This window comes from Strix uralensis, chromosome 8, assembly GCF_047716275.1.
Source record: "Strix uralensis isolate ZFMK-TIS-50842 chromosome 8, bStrUra1, whole genome shotgun sequence".
NCBI classification, from domain to species: Eukaryota; Metazoa; Chordata; class Aves; order Strigiformes; family Strigidae; genus Strix; species Strix uralensis.
This window is the reverse complement of record NC_133979.1, coordinates 21,905,605-21,922,667: the sequence shown is the minus strand read 5'-3', so window position 1 is coordinate 21,922,667 and position 17,063 is coordinate 21,905,605. Positions and strand designations below refer to the sequence as shown.

General features: G+C 41.3%; 2 protein-coding genes across 20 annotated transcripts in view; one reads left to right on the top strand and one right to left on the bottom strand.

Moving 5' to 3' along the window:
• SLC30A7 (solute carrier family 30 member 7) overlaps window positions 1-6,936 on the bottom strand; it is a 31,647-nt gene extending 24,711 nt beyond the window's left edge. For 2 of the 9 annotated variants that reach the window (XM_074876635.1, XM_074876630.1), the window contains exons 1-3: window positions 6,489-6,586; window positions 1,026-5,131; window positions 787-922 (exon numbers count right to left, since the gene is read on the bottom strand). Coding sequence is in view for 7 of the 9 variants with exons in the window: in XM_074876630.1 (XP_074732731.1) it covers window positions 787-826 (40 nt within the window). In the remaining 2 variants the exon portion in view is untranslated. Of the gene's footprint in view, window positions 1-786; window positions 5,132-6,488; window positions 6,591-6,784 lie in introns of those variants that run through there. The other 7 variants (XM_074876633.1, XM_074876628.1, XM_074876632.1 and 4 more) reach the window with 6 other exon arrangements.
• Window positions 6,937-7,260: 324 nt separating this feature from the next.
• Window positions 7,261-15,728, top strand: EXTL2 (exostosin like glycosyltransferase 2). Of its 11 annotated transcripts, none has more exons than XM_074876642.1 (6): window positions 7,261-7,660; window positions 8,789-8,844; window positions 9,293-9,358; window positions 10,633-11,060; window positions 12,452-12,522; window positions 13,092-15,728. In XM_074876642.1, the coding sequence occupies exons 3-6, from the start codon at window positions 9,354-9,356 to the stop codon at window positions 13,581-13,583; spliced, it is 996 nt and encodes a 331-aa protein (XP_074732743.1). In that variant the 5' UTR covers window positions 7,261-7,660; window positions 8,789-8,844; window positions 9,293-9,353; the 3' UTR covers window positions 13,584-15,728. The 11 variants fall into 11 exon arrangements, 9 of the variants coding, with proteins under 9 accessions (XP_074732743.1, XP_074732739.1, XP_074732742.1 ...); XM_074876638.1 differs by having other exon boundaries at window positions 9,290-9,358; XM_074876637.1 differs by lacking the exon at window positions 7,261-7,660 and adding an exon at window positions 7,667-7,886 and having other exon boundaries at window positions 9,290-9,358.
• Window positions 15,729-17,063: the final 1,335 nt, after the last annotated feature.

Below are 17,063 nucleotides of genomic sequence, written 5' to 3'. Positions count from 1 at the left end.
ACTGTGTGTCTAAGCTTCAGTCACAGTTTTGCTAGTGGAGAAGAGAAATCCACCCTAGATCACCAATACAAATATGATCACAAAACTTTTGTCAGCTTAGGGAAGGCACTTTGGAAGAGCACTTGGCAAAAAATCCTCCTAGCATATTATTTTGGTGGTATTGGATGGTGGTTTCCACTGACACAAACCAAAGCCCGTTGAGTAGATAATACCCACAGTCGCATCTCTCACCAACATAATTCTAGTAGCAGATATTTGTTGTTATATTTCGATTTATAGTTTGACCATATGAGCAAATTCGGCTAGAAAAGTGTATATATACAAGTTGCATTTAAATACTGACCCCACATAAATTTGTAAAAGTAGTATTTCATATCTAGTTAAAAAAAGAAAATTGGGTTTAAAGATACAGCTTTTGAGTATCTATTATATAGGTTAACTAGTACGGTAACAGTAAAACTGTTCTGCTGAAGACTACCAATACCACCACAGTGATGGCACTAAGCCTTTACAAAAGAAATATTCTCAAATCCATTTCCAAACTTGATACTTTGGAAGCATCCACATACGGAAAAAATCGGTCAAAAATTCTTTGTCTGCAGTAAAAAACCACAGTGAATCAATCAAAATGCAGTTTCATAAAATTTTTACAGACATATGCCTGTGACAAAATATTTTAGGCCTGTGAAGACTGATATCTTCCACTTATTCATGATGTCAAACATTCCAAGACTGTAAAGTCTACTTCAGCATAGCAGTTTTCCTCTCAAACATCTTATTTCAGACCTAATGCATCATCAGATGAGAATTTGTCTTTGATGTTCATTCACACTGCTGCAACTTCACAATTTCTATGAGCAGGGCATGCTGAAAAAATGGAGTTTGAGTACACAGGGAATTCTAAGAGCATATTCTCTTCTGTCTGAAATAAAAGCAGAACAGCAAGCACTGTTAAGTACTTTTGATTACTACATACCTTTCCTAAATAGCCATCTTTTATGTTTACTTCCATTTTTATATTTTACCTGAGCAGAGAATCCAGTCCCTGATGGCACTGACAAAGCACCACACCTACATTCTTTTTAATTTATTGCTGCTCAGTCTCCAAATTTCAAATCACAAACCTTCATCCAGTGTTTTAGCCTGAATCATAAACAGGTATAGAATTTATCCAAGGTGCATCAAGTTCTTCTATCACAGACTATAATGAGAGAGGCATAAGTTACTACATTACTTCACAGCAAAAAGCAAGTTTTCCAGCATCCTGATCTCTACTGGGATTGCACGCATTCGAGGTTAACATACTGGGATGAAGCTACACTAAATCAAAGGAAGCAACAGTAGTACCCCTGAGAGCACAGAGCTCTATCAACGATTTTAAAAAATAAAAAAAAGTGGACAAGAGTGCTAAGTTGCTATGGATGGCTGCTTCTTCATTTTGTTAAGTGTTAAGATAGCAATCATTTGGTCCTTTTGCTGGTGATCACCATTATTCTTCTAGTTTGACCAGAGTATGTCCACACAGAAATAAAAGCGAACAAATACTTCTTCTATCTGTGCTTTCAGCTGAATGGATCCAAGCTAATTCCCATTTAAAAATGAGAGTGGTATTAGAAAAATGATGAGCCACTGCTTGTAAACCTTATCAGTCCTTAAATCTTTGCCTTATCAACTGCAAGGCATTGACTAGAAGACACACACTGCCCTTTGATCTAGAAGCTGAAGGAAGCAGAGGCTGAAAGACCACTTCCTTAAATGGTTTATTTCAATGACCGATGCATAACTACAATCTTGATTGACAAACACGGGAAAAGTTTAGCATGCTGTTTTACCCTACGAAGTTCAAAGCAACTTAACATAGTGCACGAGTTACCCAGTCAGTAGAACTCGTACCAGTTTGTAGGCTGTATGTAAACTGGATTTAACACCACATACAACAGTTGCCAAGTTTTACTAAATTACTAATCATAAACAGGTTCTGTAAGTTTGCAAGAAAGTACATGCACTGAAACACAAAAATTGCTTCATATTTGTAAAGACATTTGATACAGAGGCACTAATAAGCATTTGTTATAATTATCCCAAAAGTTCCATTTTCACAATCCTTTGGTTGTCTAAGAACAATTACATACACAATCAGTTCTTGGCAACTGAAGAACCAAAAGCAATTACTGGTAGCAACAAGTTCTAGAGGACAGCCATGTTTTCACACTGAAGGCAAACACAAAGTTTCATTAGCCAAAGTTCAGACTACTTCACATTAAGAAACCAAAGCATTTCAGCCTGACTGAAATCAATTTCAAGATTAATCTGAAGTGTTTCAGATGAAACACTCAACTGTGGAAGAAGTGGGTTTGGAGGAGAGCAGAGAGAACAAGCGTCTTGCTCTCTCTCTATATTTACACATATACTTTATGGACACATACAAAGTCATACATACATACAACTGTAACATTTAAGGCAGAGGATGACGGCATGACAAACTGTGCTTAGGTGCTCCAGCCACCAAAGCAGGAAATAGATGAAGTTGTTCTGAACAAACTGTAAAGGAAGACCAAAGGCTTTAGCTGGATGACTATGAAGCAGCAGAATGGAAGTCCCTATCGACTGCCTGAAGGGTGTAGGCAACAGCTTCCCTCTCCCCAAAATCAGGTGACATCCCTAGGGAAACAGCTCATTTTACGTTTGGTTCTGAGCAATAAGGAAGATCCAGTGGGGGGAGGGAGAAAGAATCACAAAACACACCAAACATTCAGGTAGAAGGTAACTAAGGTGACAGTAACGCAAGTCTGTAATAATTATGAAATGGAAGGAATAAGCATAGCTAAACAGAGCTAGGTGGTGGTTTCTGAGCAGTTTTTCTCTATAGTCTCTCCTGGGAAAGAGAATAGTGTATAAGGACTGTTACTGAAACAAAATCCCATATGAGCTCTAGAACCAGAAATCATACAGCAAGTTATCATGGCACTGTGCTCACATCTGCAAATCTCAGAGACAAGACCTACCATAGGTGCAACATCAACAGAGCTGTGCTGCTTTCAAGACCTAAGCTAACATCTCCAAGTAACCAGAGGCATGTGGATTTATCAACGGGGGTCAGTACGGACCATGCCTGCAATGCAACTCACCACATGGCATCAAGATGCTCTGTATTACAGGTACAGCTATAACTGATTCAACTGCACAGACAATAGCAAGCCTAGTAAGAGGCCAATCTGATTTCATCTGAGGCTTTTTTAAAACGACCTGTAAATTAATGAGACCTTAAAAAACTGGGTGCAAAGTGATTACTAAAGTAAACAAGTGATCCAGTCAACCACTAGCAACATGAATGTATGCAAGAACTTCCATTAGAACTGGAACACATCATCCAGAGTATAATCTAATAGAAACCCTGTACTCAAACACATTGTGTCTAAATGAGGATGCTTCCACAGTTGATTTTTTAAAAACACAAGTTGAATACCAAATTACTCAAGTTTGCACATAACAGTATTTTAGAACAGAACAGCCAAAGTTGCAGATTTAAACAAGCTCTCAGCTAGCAAAATACCACATCCAGTTCTGTTGTATGTGCTTCAAGACCATCAACATACCAGAGTATTTGCAAGAGGATCACATAAATGTCAAAACAGCTATGTGGGTTCAGGAAAAAAATTACTAAGCAAAAAAAAACCTAAGAAGAATGTAAGCAGTGAGAATTAAAAAAAAAGGAAATTAAAATTGAAGACTTTTAGAACTTGCCGACAAAAATTTTGGGGGGTGAAATAATAGATCTGATTTTGAAATAAGAATATCATAGTCAAAGAACTCACAGAAATTTGCTTAAATTTAAATGGATAGAAGTGTAGTTTTCAGAATCACAATTAAAAAGAAATTCCTTAGTCTGTGGAAGCCAAGGGAAGAATCATGCGAATAATCATGGCAGTCCGTTAGCCTTGCTATCTTACACTCACTGACATCATCAAGGACACTAGAGAGAACAGAATTCAAGATCATGCTTCCAACACTTGCAGCATCAGGCACTGGCCATAGCCAAGACAGGCCATGGTGGAATAAAGAAGTGCACCAAGATGATACAGAAAATCCCCTTTACAAATGTTCCGTTTCTGCATGTCTCGTGGAAAGCAAAGTAGCTGTGTTTTTCAAACTCAAGAAATAATTTTCCCTACAGGGCTCCTTGTTTGCTTGTTACGTGTTTGTTCTTCCAAGGCATGAACTGTCTTGTGGCACCTGAGGCACGGACTCTCCATTGAGGTGCAGAAGGAAAATCCTTTATTATTAAAATGGTACATACCTATGCTCTCACTACCTTAGCTCTTACTTCATGATAAGCAAATCAGCAGCTAGATGGTCATCAACACTCTTATCCCACAAACAGTTCCATACCCCACAGGCAGTCTCGATGCTGCCATTTTCTTCCTCACAGTAGCACAGCCTGGTATCTCTCTTCGAAGGCCTGTTTCTCCTCTAAACCTTGGTGCTTCTCCAGGCCAGCACAGAGTAGAGCTGATGCTTCTCCAAGCCAGCGCAGGACAGAGCTTCTGCCTGGCTCGCCAAGCAGAGTTCTTCTGGGCAGTGCTCTCCACCTTCACCGAGCTCCCCAAACTGAGCTCTCTGGCTGAGCTGATCAGCTGATGTCAATTTGGCTCTTAAGTATTGAATCTCCCACAGCTGTGCAGGGCTAACAGGCCAATGCCGACTTGACTCTTAATCATTTACCAATAACACATGATTTGACTCTTAACATATTCAATCTCCCACAGCTGCACAGAGCTGACACTCCCACAGTCTGCTTTGACTGAAGGCATTCCTCATTATATTTCCTGCTACTCCTCTCTACTAAAGAGATACTTGCTAAAATACAGTTTTGTTCTAGCCCAAAATCTAGGTTTAATGCAAAAATACCTGAAATTAGTGACTTGAAATATAAACAAGAGGTCCAACGAATAACTATCTAGCAAATCCCAATTCTTAATCTCTAGAATGAACAAAAATAAGTAAGAGTCTTCTCCATTCCAGTAAGCCAAATTCTTCAGTGACAAATTTCCAGCAAGTGTCACTTCAGTCTCTCAGTTTAATTATTCCATATACAGGACTTTTTCTGGTACAGATTTCACTTCTGGTCACACTGTCAAGAAAGTTATTATGCTTAAAAGAAAGACATCAGAACAAACTCACATGAACATAAAGCTCCTTATATCTGAACCACTGAGAAAAATATTTGCATTTTCTGAGCTATTAAAAAAGTCCATACCTGAATAAACACGCCACGCATACAACAATCCCCACACAATTGCAAAGTGAACCAACACCAAAGTCGAAACCAAGCACATCCAAGGTGGTCTGCACATTGCCAAAATAGTCTGTGTCCAAGATAGCACTGTCTTCTCACTAGCACTACAGTAGGAATTACTGTAATCAAGGTTAAGGATTTCATAATACAGTTTGAGAGATTCAGAAAAAAATGAGAAATAGTAGGATGCAACTGTTTCCCAGTCTGCATTGTTGCTTTCATTCAAGACTCTTGATTAAGAGTCCCAGTAATCTATGTCCATCCTACAGCTTTTGATATAGGCTACTTTTAAATTCCATGGGGAAGGACACACTGTTGGGCTTAAATGACATTTCTACACCTGTCCAATTCGAACTGAAGTACTGACTGCAATACCGCCATAAAACAACTGTCAAGAACAAAGCATGATGGAGATACTACCACCATTGACTGTTTTCTACCTGTAGACCATACATCAGTACTAAAGGTGTTTTGCATTTCTGCTTACATTTTACTACAGATTGTTCAGTAGCAACTTGGTCAAGTCCCCCCTGTTTTTTCCACCTTGGTGAATTTATGTGCTACATAAAGCACCACTTCGCTATACCAGGAAGTGCTAATTCCTGTTTCTCACTCAGAGACAAGGATGTTTGGTGCAGTGCTGGGTTTTGTCACCCACCTATCGACTTACAAATGAAGCCACATCCCCAGACAAAGGACCTCTGTGGCGAGCCGCAGGCGCGAAACGGTTACAGCCCCTGGGTCCTGTAACTCACGCCCAGGCCAGGCTCCCTCCTCAGCAAAGAGCCGAGCAGCACGGCCGGCCAGACACCAGTTTCAAACAGCATTCCTCCGTGAGGCGCCGAGTCGCGCCCCCCGCAGGAGCGCCTGAGCCGCACGGATCCGGATGGCGGAGCCGGTCGCTACCCACGAGAGCGCTCCCGCTCGGGGGAAGCTCCCCAGCAGCCCCCAACGCCCCGCCGCCCGGCCCCTCCGGACGGCGGCCCGGCCCCTCGGGAGGGCAAGCCCGGCCCCTCCGGACGGCGGCCCGGGAGGGCAGGCCCTGCCGCACGGCCCGGCCCGCGGCGCCCCGCGCCGGCCCCGCCGGGAGGGAGACGTGGCACTGGCCGCGGCGGGAGGCGCCGCTTCCTGCGCGCCGGGAGACGCTCCCGCCCCGCCGGACGCCCCGCGCCGCGCCCCCCCGCCCCGGTACCTGTTACTCCAGATGCCGTAGAGCAGCTCCACAAAGGCGAAGGAGAGATTGAGGCAGAGAAAGAAGAAGAGGTTGCGGGAGGTCTTGTCCGCCAGGATGGACCTGCGCACAGAGCAGACAGCGGGTCACCCGGCACCGGCACGGCGGGAGGCAGCGGCGGCGGAGGGCAGGCCCCGCTCGCCGGGCGGCCCGGGCGCCCTCGGTATCCGCCTTCCCCAGCCCCTCCGCGGGGGCTCGGCCCCGGCCCCGGCCCCGGCCCCGGCTGCGCCCGTCCCGTCCCGCCGCGGGCCGCTTACCTGAACCAGCCCGACACCTTCCTGAGCAGGTTGAACTTGGGCGGCTTGTACTCATCGTCCTTGATGGAGAGGGGCAACATCTTCCCGGCGCCGGGGCCGCGGCGTGCCCGGCCGGCAGGGCGGGGCGAGGCGGGGCAATGGCGCTCCCCCCGCGCCCGGCCCACTCGCCACCCTCACTTCCGGCCTACCAGCGTGCGCCTGCGCGCCGCGGCGGCGCAGGGGGCGGCGGGGCCCGGTCGCGCGCTGGGGGCGGGGCCGGGGCGGACGGCGGCTCCCGCGGGCGGCGGCGGGTGCTGCTGGGGCCGGTCGCTGTCCGGACGCCGGGGTGCTGGGCGCAGGGTGGAGCGCGCGCGGCCGACTGAAACATCCCCCCCCTCCCGCAACCCCCGTGTGAATTACCGCCCGTCCCGCCTTCTGCTCGCGATGCCCGCTGCTCCCAGAGCGGCTGTGGCGGCGGCAGCCTTCGGTACGGGGGTGGGGCGGCGTCCCGGCCCCCCGCGGCCGGACCCGGGCTGCGGTGTAACGCCGCGCCCCGGGAAGCTGCGTGGCGGCCGGAGCCGGGCGAGGGGGGACCAACTCCCTGCCCGCAGCAGGACCCCGAACTACAAACCGAGGCCTGCCGGGAGGAAGCGGAGGGACGCCCCACAGGAAGCGGGGTGCAGCGGCGCCGCCGTAACGCTGCGGGGGTCCCGCCCGGGCCGCCCCTGAGTCACCGGAGCGGCCTGCGAGGGCGGGCCGAGCCGCGGGGTGCCGGGCCGGCAGCCCCTCTCCTCTCGGCGCCGTGCGGAGCGGTGCAGGGCGGTGGGGCCTGCCGCCGCGCTGGCCGCTGCCGCCTGGCCCTGGGCAGCGCGCGGCGGTACTGCCGGCCTCCGGAACGTGAGCGGAGCCGCGCGCGCGGGGGCGGCGGGCGGGGTCGCGGCGGGCCCCGGCCCGGGGGCGGCTGCTCGTTCTGCAGCTCCTGTGAGGCGCTGCCCGCGGAGAGGGGGAACCCGCTCCAGAAGAGTTCTTTTTGGAACGAGGATCCAAATACCGTATTTTGACACAGGGGTTTTATTTTCGTCAGTTGTGTTTTGAGGAGGCGCTCTTCTCTACGAGCGGTATTGTAAGAATATTTTTAAGAGGTCAACCTTGCCTTGCAGTTTCATAACTTAATTGGCAAAACGGATCGGCACTTTTTTACTGGAAAGTGTCATGATGCTAACTTTAATGCTTTTGTATAGGCATTTATTTTAAACAGTATATTATCATCCTTACTTACCATTACAGCTTCTTGTATACAGTTGAGTAAACGCAGGAATGTATGGCAAGCCAGGAAGTCTCATTACCACAGTAAACAACACTTATATTTTCATCTTAAGTTTTAAAGATTTTAACTTTAAATTTTAACTAATTAATCATTACAGCAGTATTGGTAAGTATTGTTGCAGCTAGGTTGCAACTGGCAAATGAGAATCTAAGGTTCACTTTTTTAAAAGCACATACAAACAAGACATGGTGGACCTTGGAACTGCTGAGTAGCCACTGCTGCCAGTGATTTTTAGAAATCAGGCATGATTGTTTACACCTACAAAAACAACCAAAGCAAGTGATTAGCTACTGGAAATAGTTTTGGTGACCTCCCTGGCCTCACAAAATAAGTCAGTGGTAAAATTGTAATTCAAATTAGGGAAGGCATATGTGTGGACATATTCAGGTTGGTATACACACAAATTGGCAATTCTGTGCTTTTAAGGACCAAGTTTATATAAGCTAAACAAATTACTTTTAAGAAATTTCACATTGGTTCAATTATTCAATGAGTTCAACAAATTCTTGTTCTCTAAGCGTTCACAGTACCATTCCTAAATCAAAAATAAAAACTCTGTTCAACTAGTTTTGAAATAGCAAAAACCCCTCCAACCACCTCAGACCCTTACAGACACAGGTTTCTTAAGCTGCTGTCCTGCATTGTGTATATCTGTCCTTTTTGCGTTCACACGCATGTTTGTTTTCCCTTCTGCCAAGGTGCCAAACTAGATGGGAAGAACAAAATGCTGGGTCTTAAACCTCTAACACAACTGGTAAGCTTAGTGGAAAGAGAGCATGAAGGGGATGAGTCAGAAAATAAAATAATTTTATTGGGACTGCTTGCCTGACTGTGGTAGCCAAATCCCTATTTTAGTGGTGCCTGGTGAACAAAGCAACAGGCTGTGAGGTTCTGGAGATCTACTTGTATCTCTGTAGTTGACCTCAAGGATGGAATACATTGACATTGCGTTGGCACAAAGTAGCAATATTACAGGCAGAGAAATATGCTGTGCTTTTCTTTCTAACCAGCTGGTGTAATAACTTCTTTCTGGAGTGTTCATTGAAAGACAGTTATAAGCAGTAAGAAGAGGGATTGGGTAATTGCCAAGAACACGTACATCAATCAGTGATTGAAAGGAATGTTTACTTGTAAAAGAATGCTGTGTAGCATGTGGGAGAACTGTTGATCTTCAGTTACAGAGTCCCTTTATTTTCCAGCAGATTCAAAGATCACAACTGTCCTGTAAACACAAAGGGAGAAAACCAATCCTACTTGGCAACAATGAGGTAAGTTGAGAGGTTTTTTAGACTAAAATAATTTACATTCATATTTTCAAGCATGGTATATGCACTTTGGAAAAAAATGATCAAAACTTCTGTGAAAAAACACACAGATAGTCTCTCAAAAGTTGTAGTTGATGGGGCTGTCCTGGGTCACTTAATTTGATCAGAATTCCCTGCTGAAAGCCTAGAAATTACTAATGGAGTAACATAAGTAATATGTATGGATAAGTAACTGTTTAGCAGTAATCTTAGAATATTAATCTTGTATTTAATTCATACTAATCTTGTGAGTAAAGGAGGAAGAACTGATGTGGGTGACACAACTGAGGGGCAAACTATGGAAGGCAGTGACTGCTGGATCGTGCTGAGTTTACAGTTTATAAATGTCTGGAGACCTGCAAGTGCTGCCTGAGAGGCATGAATGTCAGGGCTACCTTTGAAGGAGCTGTTTTTTAAGAGCTGTTTAGTTCCAAAATCAGGAGGATCCAGAAACCCCTGCCTTATGCTAAGGCTGCTCCCCCAGTTAGCTGATACATAGCACCTAGCATCTGACATTTCCAGTTGCTGCTGAGCTCTAGATTTAGCAGACCAGCTGTTACTGATGTCGTTGCATTCCTACATGGCTCCATTTGGCATGTTTCTTTTGCTCCACCTGTGTTACAGCCTCAGTTAGTATGATCAGAATCGTATTTTCCGCATTAATAACCATTATTGAGCAGATATACAAACTAGTGACAAAATGTCCAGCAAATCAGTGACAAAGATTGTTCCTTCTGTGTATGGTGCCTGAGCAATGGAAAAAGAAAGAGCATTTAACTTCCTCCTTTCTGCCAGAGCTCTTGAGGAGGCACCTTCTCTCCCTTTTGTTTCCCAGCTAAGGCAGAGCTCCTGCAGTGCTGAAAATCCTGAATCTCTGTACAAATTTGCTTTCTAATTTCAGCTGGATGGGTTTGGTGAGGTATGTAAGTGTTCAATCAAAAATGCAGTACTGAGAAAATAAGAGAGGATGAACAATTTAAAGAATTATTCTAGATTCATTTTCACAAAACAAAGAAATTCAAAGTTAACAAAAAAAAGTGAAAGCCAAGTAAACATAGAAATGGAGTGCAAGAAGTATCTGTCCTGATAGTTAAAAGTAATTGGCCCAAGTCCTAAGATCTTCCTTATTTATTTACTTAAACAAAAGTCTACTTAGTATTTTGGAAGTTTTGCTCAAGTAAGAGTGATAACTATGCATGGGATTAATGACCTCTCCTTTCCTGTTACTTGTTTTGAAGGTATTTTCACTTCTGTAAGCTTCCAGGAAGAGTTATGGGAATCCGCCTACTACGTTTCACTTCTGTGGTGATCATTGTCTTACTTCTTGTGGCAGGTGCTTTAACAGCTTTGCTTCCCAATATCAAAGATGACAAAATGCCCAATTTGAGAAGGGAACCAAAAACTCAGAGTCAGTCTGCCTTGGATTCATTTACTCTTATTATGCAGACATATAATAGAACTGACTTACTGCTAAAGCTTTTAAATCATTATCAAGCCATCCCCCACCTACATAAAGTAATTGTTGTGTGGAACAACATTGGTGAGAAGATACCAGAGGAAATGTGGAATTCCTTGGGGCCTCATCCCATCCCTGTTGTCTTTAAAGTTCAAACTGTAAATCGCATGAGGAACAGACTCCAGAATTTCCCTGAGCTGGAAACAAAAGGTAATTCATATCGTTACTACTAATATTATTCTCACACTTAAAATCTGAATGCTAAGAGAAAGATGGTTTGAGTTATACTATGTAATAAATCCATGGGTCTGTTGGGCCACTTAATAGAACGTGGGTAATATAGAAGAAACCTATGTTATGATATCAGATGCACGTCACCATCACCACCACCACCAGCAGGCTGTCAGTGAAGAGTAAGGAAAAAAAGAGGGATGTCAAATGCATTTCATGGGCTTTTACAACTGTGTCTGTTCTCCATTTCCTTTGTCAGGGAAACACGGGTAGTTCAGCCTCTCTTCCCTTTATAGTGTAAACTGAAATTCATAGTGCATGTATTTGTTGCGTCTCTGCATTATAATCTGGACTTAAGTCATCTGATAAAGACTTGATTTAATCCATTCATTCTAAGACTAAGTTCTCAAGCATGTCCTGTTCTTCACAGAAACTTCCCTCTCTAGCTGTCCGGCTTTCTATCTCAAATTATGCATCCTTTTTAACAGTATTTTCCCCAGTCTTTTGGCTATTCATCTAAATATTCTTCCTAAGCTCTTTCCAGGAGAAGCACAACAATAAGCCCTGTTTGTTTCAAGTGGAAAAAAACCCCATATGTTGCATTACAGACCTGACCTTACTCATGATTAGTAAAGGTAATTCTATTTACTGCCCCCTTCCTAACATGCCTTGCTACTCAAAACCCATGACTTCTAGGAAGACACTAGAAACTTCAACTTCCCAAGTGTTTTATTTACTATAATAGGATTTATTCTGACTATAAACTTAAAAAGCTTTTTAATGCACCTGGAGTTCTGATCTAAGAATATCTTTCCTTTCAATTTCCCAATAGTTTTTTGCCTAAAATTCAAGGCAAAGATTCTTCCTTCTGTAGTTAATCATACTGAATGTTGCCTGTGCAATTTATTAAGCTTGCTTATTTAGAACTTGCAAGTAGTTAGGAGACGAGTAAAATTTTATACTAAGAATCCCATCTAAATCTTATACACTAAAGAATGGTATCTAACTCTTTTAGTTGTATTTTTACACAAGATTAGTAGAATTTTAAGTTGCTTTGCCAAACACTCCCAAGTTTCCCAACACACATCTGTCCAGCTGTACTACAGATGATCAAAGGTTGCTGAGTTTTGTTACAGCCTAGCAAATAATCTAAAACTTAGGTTTGCTTCCCATTACCACAAAGCTGCAACCTTGCTTTAGAAATGTAATTTTCTCAATCTGCTTTCAAGGAGTTACAGTTCAGTTCTGCAATTCAACTTAACGGTTATAGAAGTTTCACAGCTAATTTGTCAAATACTGTGCTGTATGCTGTGCTCATGTATTTAATTTTTTGAGAAGTTAAAAGTTGGTTTTTTTTTTCCTCCCTTCAGCTGTTTTAATGATGGATGATGACACGCTAGTCAGTGCTCATGACCTTGCTTTTGCCTTTTCTGTTTGGCAGGTAATGTTTTGCACCTTGGCAGGCAGTATCTGTGAGTTACAATTGAGATTAGTGGTTTTAATTAGAGTAAAACTATATCATAATGTTTCGCCATTGATTTTCTAGCTATAAAGTTAAATTTTAGAAGGATTGAAGCATTGCATAGTCAAAATCGCAAAAAAATTATTCAATAGTAGCTATACCTGTAATCTATACCTTTTTAACTCTTGTACATGAACACTGAAGTTGCTGACTGCTGAATTTATTTAAATTGATAGTAGGCTGCAAAACAAAAGTGTGTGGCTTTTTTCTCTCTCAGAGAAATTGTCTGTAAACTTATTTTGAGTGCCAAATATACAGCTGCAAATTGTGGATAGATGTTTCCTGGCACTACATGCTATGGAATGAGGCATATTGTGTCAGTTTTGCAAAACTGTAATTGCAACACATATGCCAACAGTTTAATTATTTCCTGGCAATAGTCTTGTGCTCTTCTCATTTATAAAAAGCATAAATCTCTTATGAAAATACTTAACATGCATTTCAGTGTGGGTTTCATTTTGATTTTTTAAATTTCTTTTTTCTTTCAGCAATTTCCAGAGCATATAGTGGGATTTGTTCCTAGAAAGCACATTTCTACTCCTTCAGGTGTATACAGTTATGGCAGCTTCGAATTGCAGAACCCTGGATTTGGAAACGGAGATCAGTATTCTATGGTTCTTATTGGTGCAGCATTTTTTCATAGCAGGTATTTAGAAGACTTTCAAAGACAGCCAGAAGCTGTTTATGCCTTAATAGATGAAACTCAAAATTGTGATGATATTGCCATGAATTTTCTGGTGGCCAAGCATACTGGAAAGCCTTCAGGGGTGTTTGTGAAGCCTGTTGATATAAGAAATTTAGAAAAAGACACTAACAGTGGCTATTCTGGAATGTGGCACCGAGCAGAGCATTTGTTACAGAGATCTTACTGTGTAAATAAACTGGTTAATATTTATGACGGCATGCCTTTAAAATATTCTAATATCATGATTTCTCAGTTTGGTTTTCCTAATTACGCCAATCACAAAAATAAAATGTAAGCCAATGAATTTAAGGGGTTACATGTTAAACAATACTCAGTGAACTGTACTGAGTTCAAGGAGAGAAGAAGGTGTAATTACTGCATCTTGGCCATCTTATTTGTAGCCTCTGAATTTTTTCCATATGGCTCTTTATGTATTTTTTTTCCCTTTCTTACTAATTCTCCAAGGAAAGTTTTTAGAAAACTTAAAGAATATATACTAATGTTTAGCTGTGATAAAATCATCTTCTTTCCTTAAAATCTGAAAAGCTATTAGTTAATTAGGCCAGTTCTTCAGAAACTTGCAGACAAAAATGCACTCCTATCCTGCAGTGCTTATGTTTTGATACTTTAAAAAAAAAAAAAAAATGTATCTAGTCAAATGAGGTCTAGGCATATATTTGATAATTACATGTTGAGATGCTTCCTTGCCTTCCCACTCCTGTCCTCACCCCCTCCTGCCCAGTTCCCAGTGAAACTATAGAAGGGCTACAGTAAACTGTTGGCCAGGCTTCTAGACTCCTGTACAAAACCCCTTTGAAGTTTGTATATAAGCTGTTCTGTATTCTGAGATGTTTCTGAAGCTGCTATGAAAGCAAGCCAGAAAACAGTACCTCATCTTAATCTCAGATAGTCCTAAAAACCATTGCCTGCAATAGCTACTACTGCTGAGATAGTGGAAAATGATCTCTGATGTGGCTTTTTTCCCTATTATTAATATGCCTAAAGTTGCTGAAACACTGCAAGCAGCTGAAAAGTAAAACCTAGCAGTTGGAAATGTAAGAAACGTGAATACACGAAATATGAAACTTATATAAGCAGCCAGAAGAAATGGATGGGATATTGCTTATTAATACTCTCTTTAATACTTAGTTTTATTTTGATATTTTGCATGTACATTGTTACAAAAATGTGCCCAAGAAATCCTCACTTTTGAAAAACGTCTTATTTACAATTCCTAATAAGAGCAAGCTGTTCTACATTTATTACAGAGTGTACACTTTGTAATACTACAGGTCTACTTTTTTTTAACTACTCTTTCAAATGAGTATTCACTTTACTTTTTTTTTTTCTTTCCCCCCTCCATTTTTGGTGGCTATGACAACAGAATTAAAATGTGCAATGAATTGGTAAAGCATTATTAAAAAAAGTTTTAAGTTACAGCAATATTTGACAGGGCTGGACTGTTATCAGTCTCTGAACTCCCTGGCTTCATCTATAGCAAGAAACAGAGCTATTATTAACAGCTTTTGATAGATTTGGACTCTGTAGTTCTGGAAACGTCATGTTAACATAGACAGGGCAAACCTTTTACATTGCAGTTACAGAACATTTTTGTGGTATGGAGGAAAGAACAAAAGATGGTGATTTTCCTGGATCACAGGGAGGAATCCAATCTGGCATCCAAAGTAGATTTATTTTGATCTGTATCAACTCTTAGTTGATTCTTAGTATCAGTTCGAAGGTATCTGTGGGTAATCAATAACAGCTAATACCTAGTACACAAATTGCATCTGCACAAATGGTGTAGAATTTTATCATTTTTTGTAATGCTAGCTGAACAAAAAGTGGTTGAAAAATGTGACAAGTTCTTTATAGCAGGGATGATTCTGGGTGTGAGTCTTTAAGTTTCTTTGGGGGAATGGAAGATTCTGTTGCCTTGTTCTGTCAGTGTTAAAGGATTTGGTTTCTGTTCAGTGAAGTCTTCTGAGTACTTTTGCAAGATTTAAAGGACAAAAATCCTAAAACGGCAATGTAAAGTCTGCTTAATTTTGTTTTAATAGTGAAAAGTAGCTTTTAATTATTGTGCAGTAGTGATAAGTATTATACAAACAGGTCTATGATCTTTCCAGAAATGCAACTTTCCTAGTGGTAGTTTATTGCATTTCATTTACTTACTGGTCTTCTGTAATTTCTGTTCTGTGCAGTATGAAGTAGAATTGTGAAGACTCACAGATGTTGTTTACCTTACTTTTGAAATGTGAAATGAACTGTCAACTCAGCCAAATCTTAGTATTGGGTTCTTTGTTGGGCAGAAGTTGTTGTTTTGGGTTGGTGGGTTTTTTTTATTCTTCTGTATCAGTGAAAGAATTAATAGAACAAAGCTTTTATTATACTGGTAAATTTAATTTGTACTGTTGTCAAATAAAATACATAAAACAGATTTGCAATGTAATTATTTTCAATCTATTGATCAAATTTTTCAGTGTTAGATGTCTAAAGTAAGCTCACAGTTTGCATACACATAAGCAGCACAAAGATTTCATTTTTTAAAAAACGTGTTTTTGTTGGCACATACATTCACTTAATTTAGGTAAGGCCCACTCATGAGGAAACAAAGCCATCAAAAACCACAGCCTTAAGCAGTTAGGCTCAGATAGCAAAGAAAATTCAAAGTCTAAGACTTCAGCTCTAGTCATAATTCATTGTGCTTCGGAACAAAAAGGGGTTTGTTTATTTTTTGAAGACTGGTAACTTTTTATCACTTCATAGTTATAAAAGTGCCTTAAGATTCTTTAATGAAATATATTACTGAGACTTTATATTTTTAACAAAATTATATGCATGTGATGATCTTCTAAGAGATTACCTAGATGTCATTTGGTAATATTTTGGAGTCTAAACAGATTCATCACCATCTCTGTAGAAATGAATGTTTATGCAATACATGATTTTAAAAATGGTATCTAAAAGATATATTTGAAAAATCCTTGTGGAAAAAATCAGGATATAGTCTTAAAATGATGCAATAGGACTACAAGAAAATTGCTTCTTTACCTACAGGTAAAAAAATGCCACAAGATGTCACTGTAGCCTTGATACTTGATATCAAAGGTTTAAGTCATAATTGGAATTGATTATAATAAAATTGTATGAGGTGAAAACATTGTTAAAGCTAGCATTGTACAAGGTAAAATTCATTAGATAATCATACTAAAAGTTATGAGACAATACTAGAACTGAAAAAACATGGAGGTTATTTTGTACGTATTTTTACAGGGAAGAAGAGAAAGATTAAGTATTTTCTATGCCCACAAAGGCTCTGGCTAATTGCCACAAATGAGAACTTGCATGCAACCAAAACAATATCTGTAATTTTGCAAAAGGTAACTATGTGGTATACAAAACATTTGTCAGTGAGGCTTCAGTTTCTAGTCATGTTTACCTCCTAGATTCGCCAGTCTAGCTAGATGGATTTACAAATAATAGGCTTTAACACAAACTGTGTATCTAGGGATTCTAGGTACTGGATAGCTAGCCTGTTTCCTGCTCCATCTTTGCTTCTGTTGCCCAAGATACCTTAGTTAAAGCTAATGTGAGTATGTTCATACAAACTCCCCTCAAGTAGCCTGCAGCACAGACTGTAGTGAAAGTTTGAGTTAAAAAACAAGTTCTGGAGAAAATACACTGGTATCTCTTTTCTTACACAGGATATGTTACACCTTAGAGAATTACTTGTAAATACAAATATGCAATATTTTATTTAAGGGTTAAATAC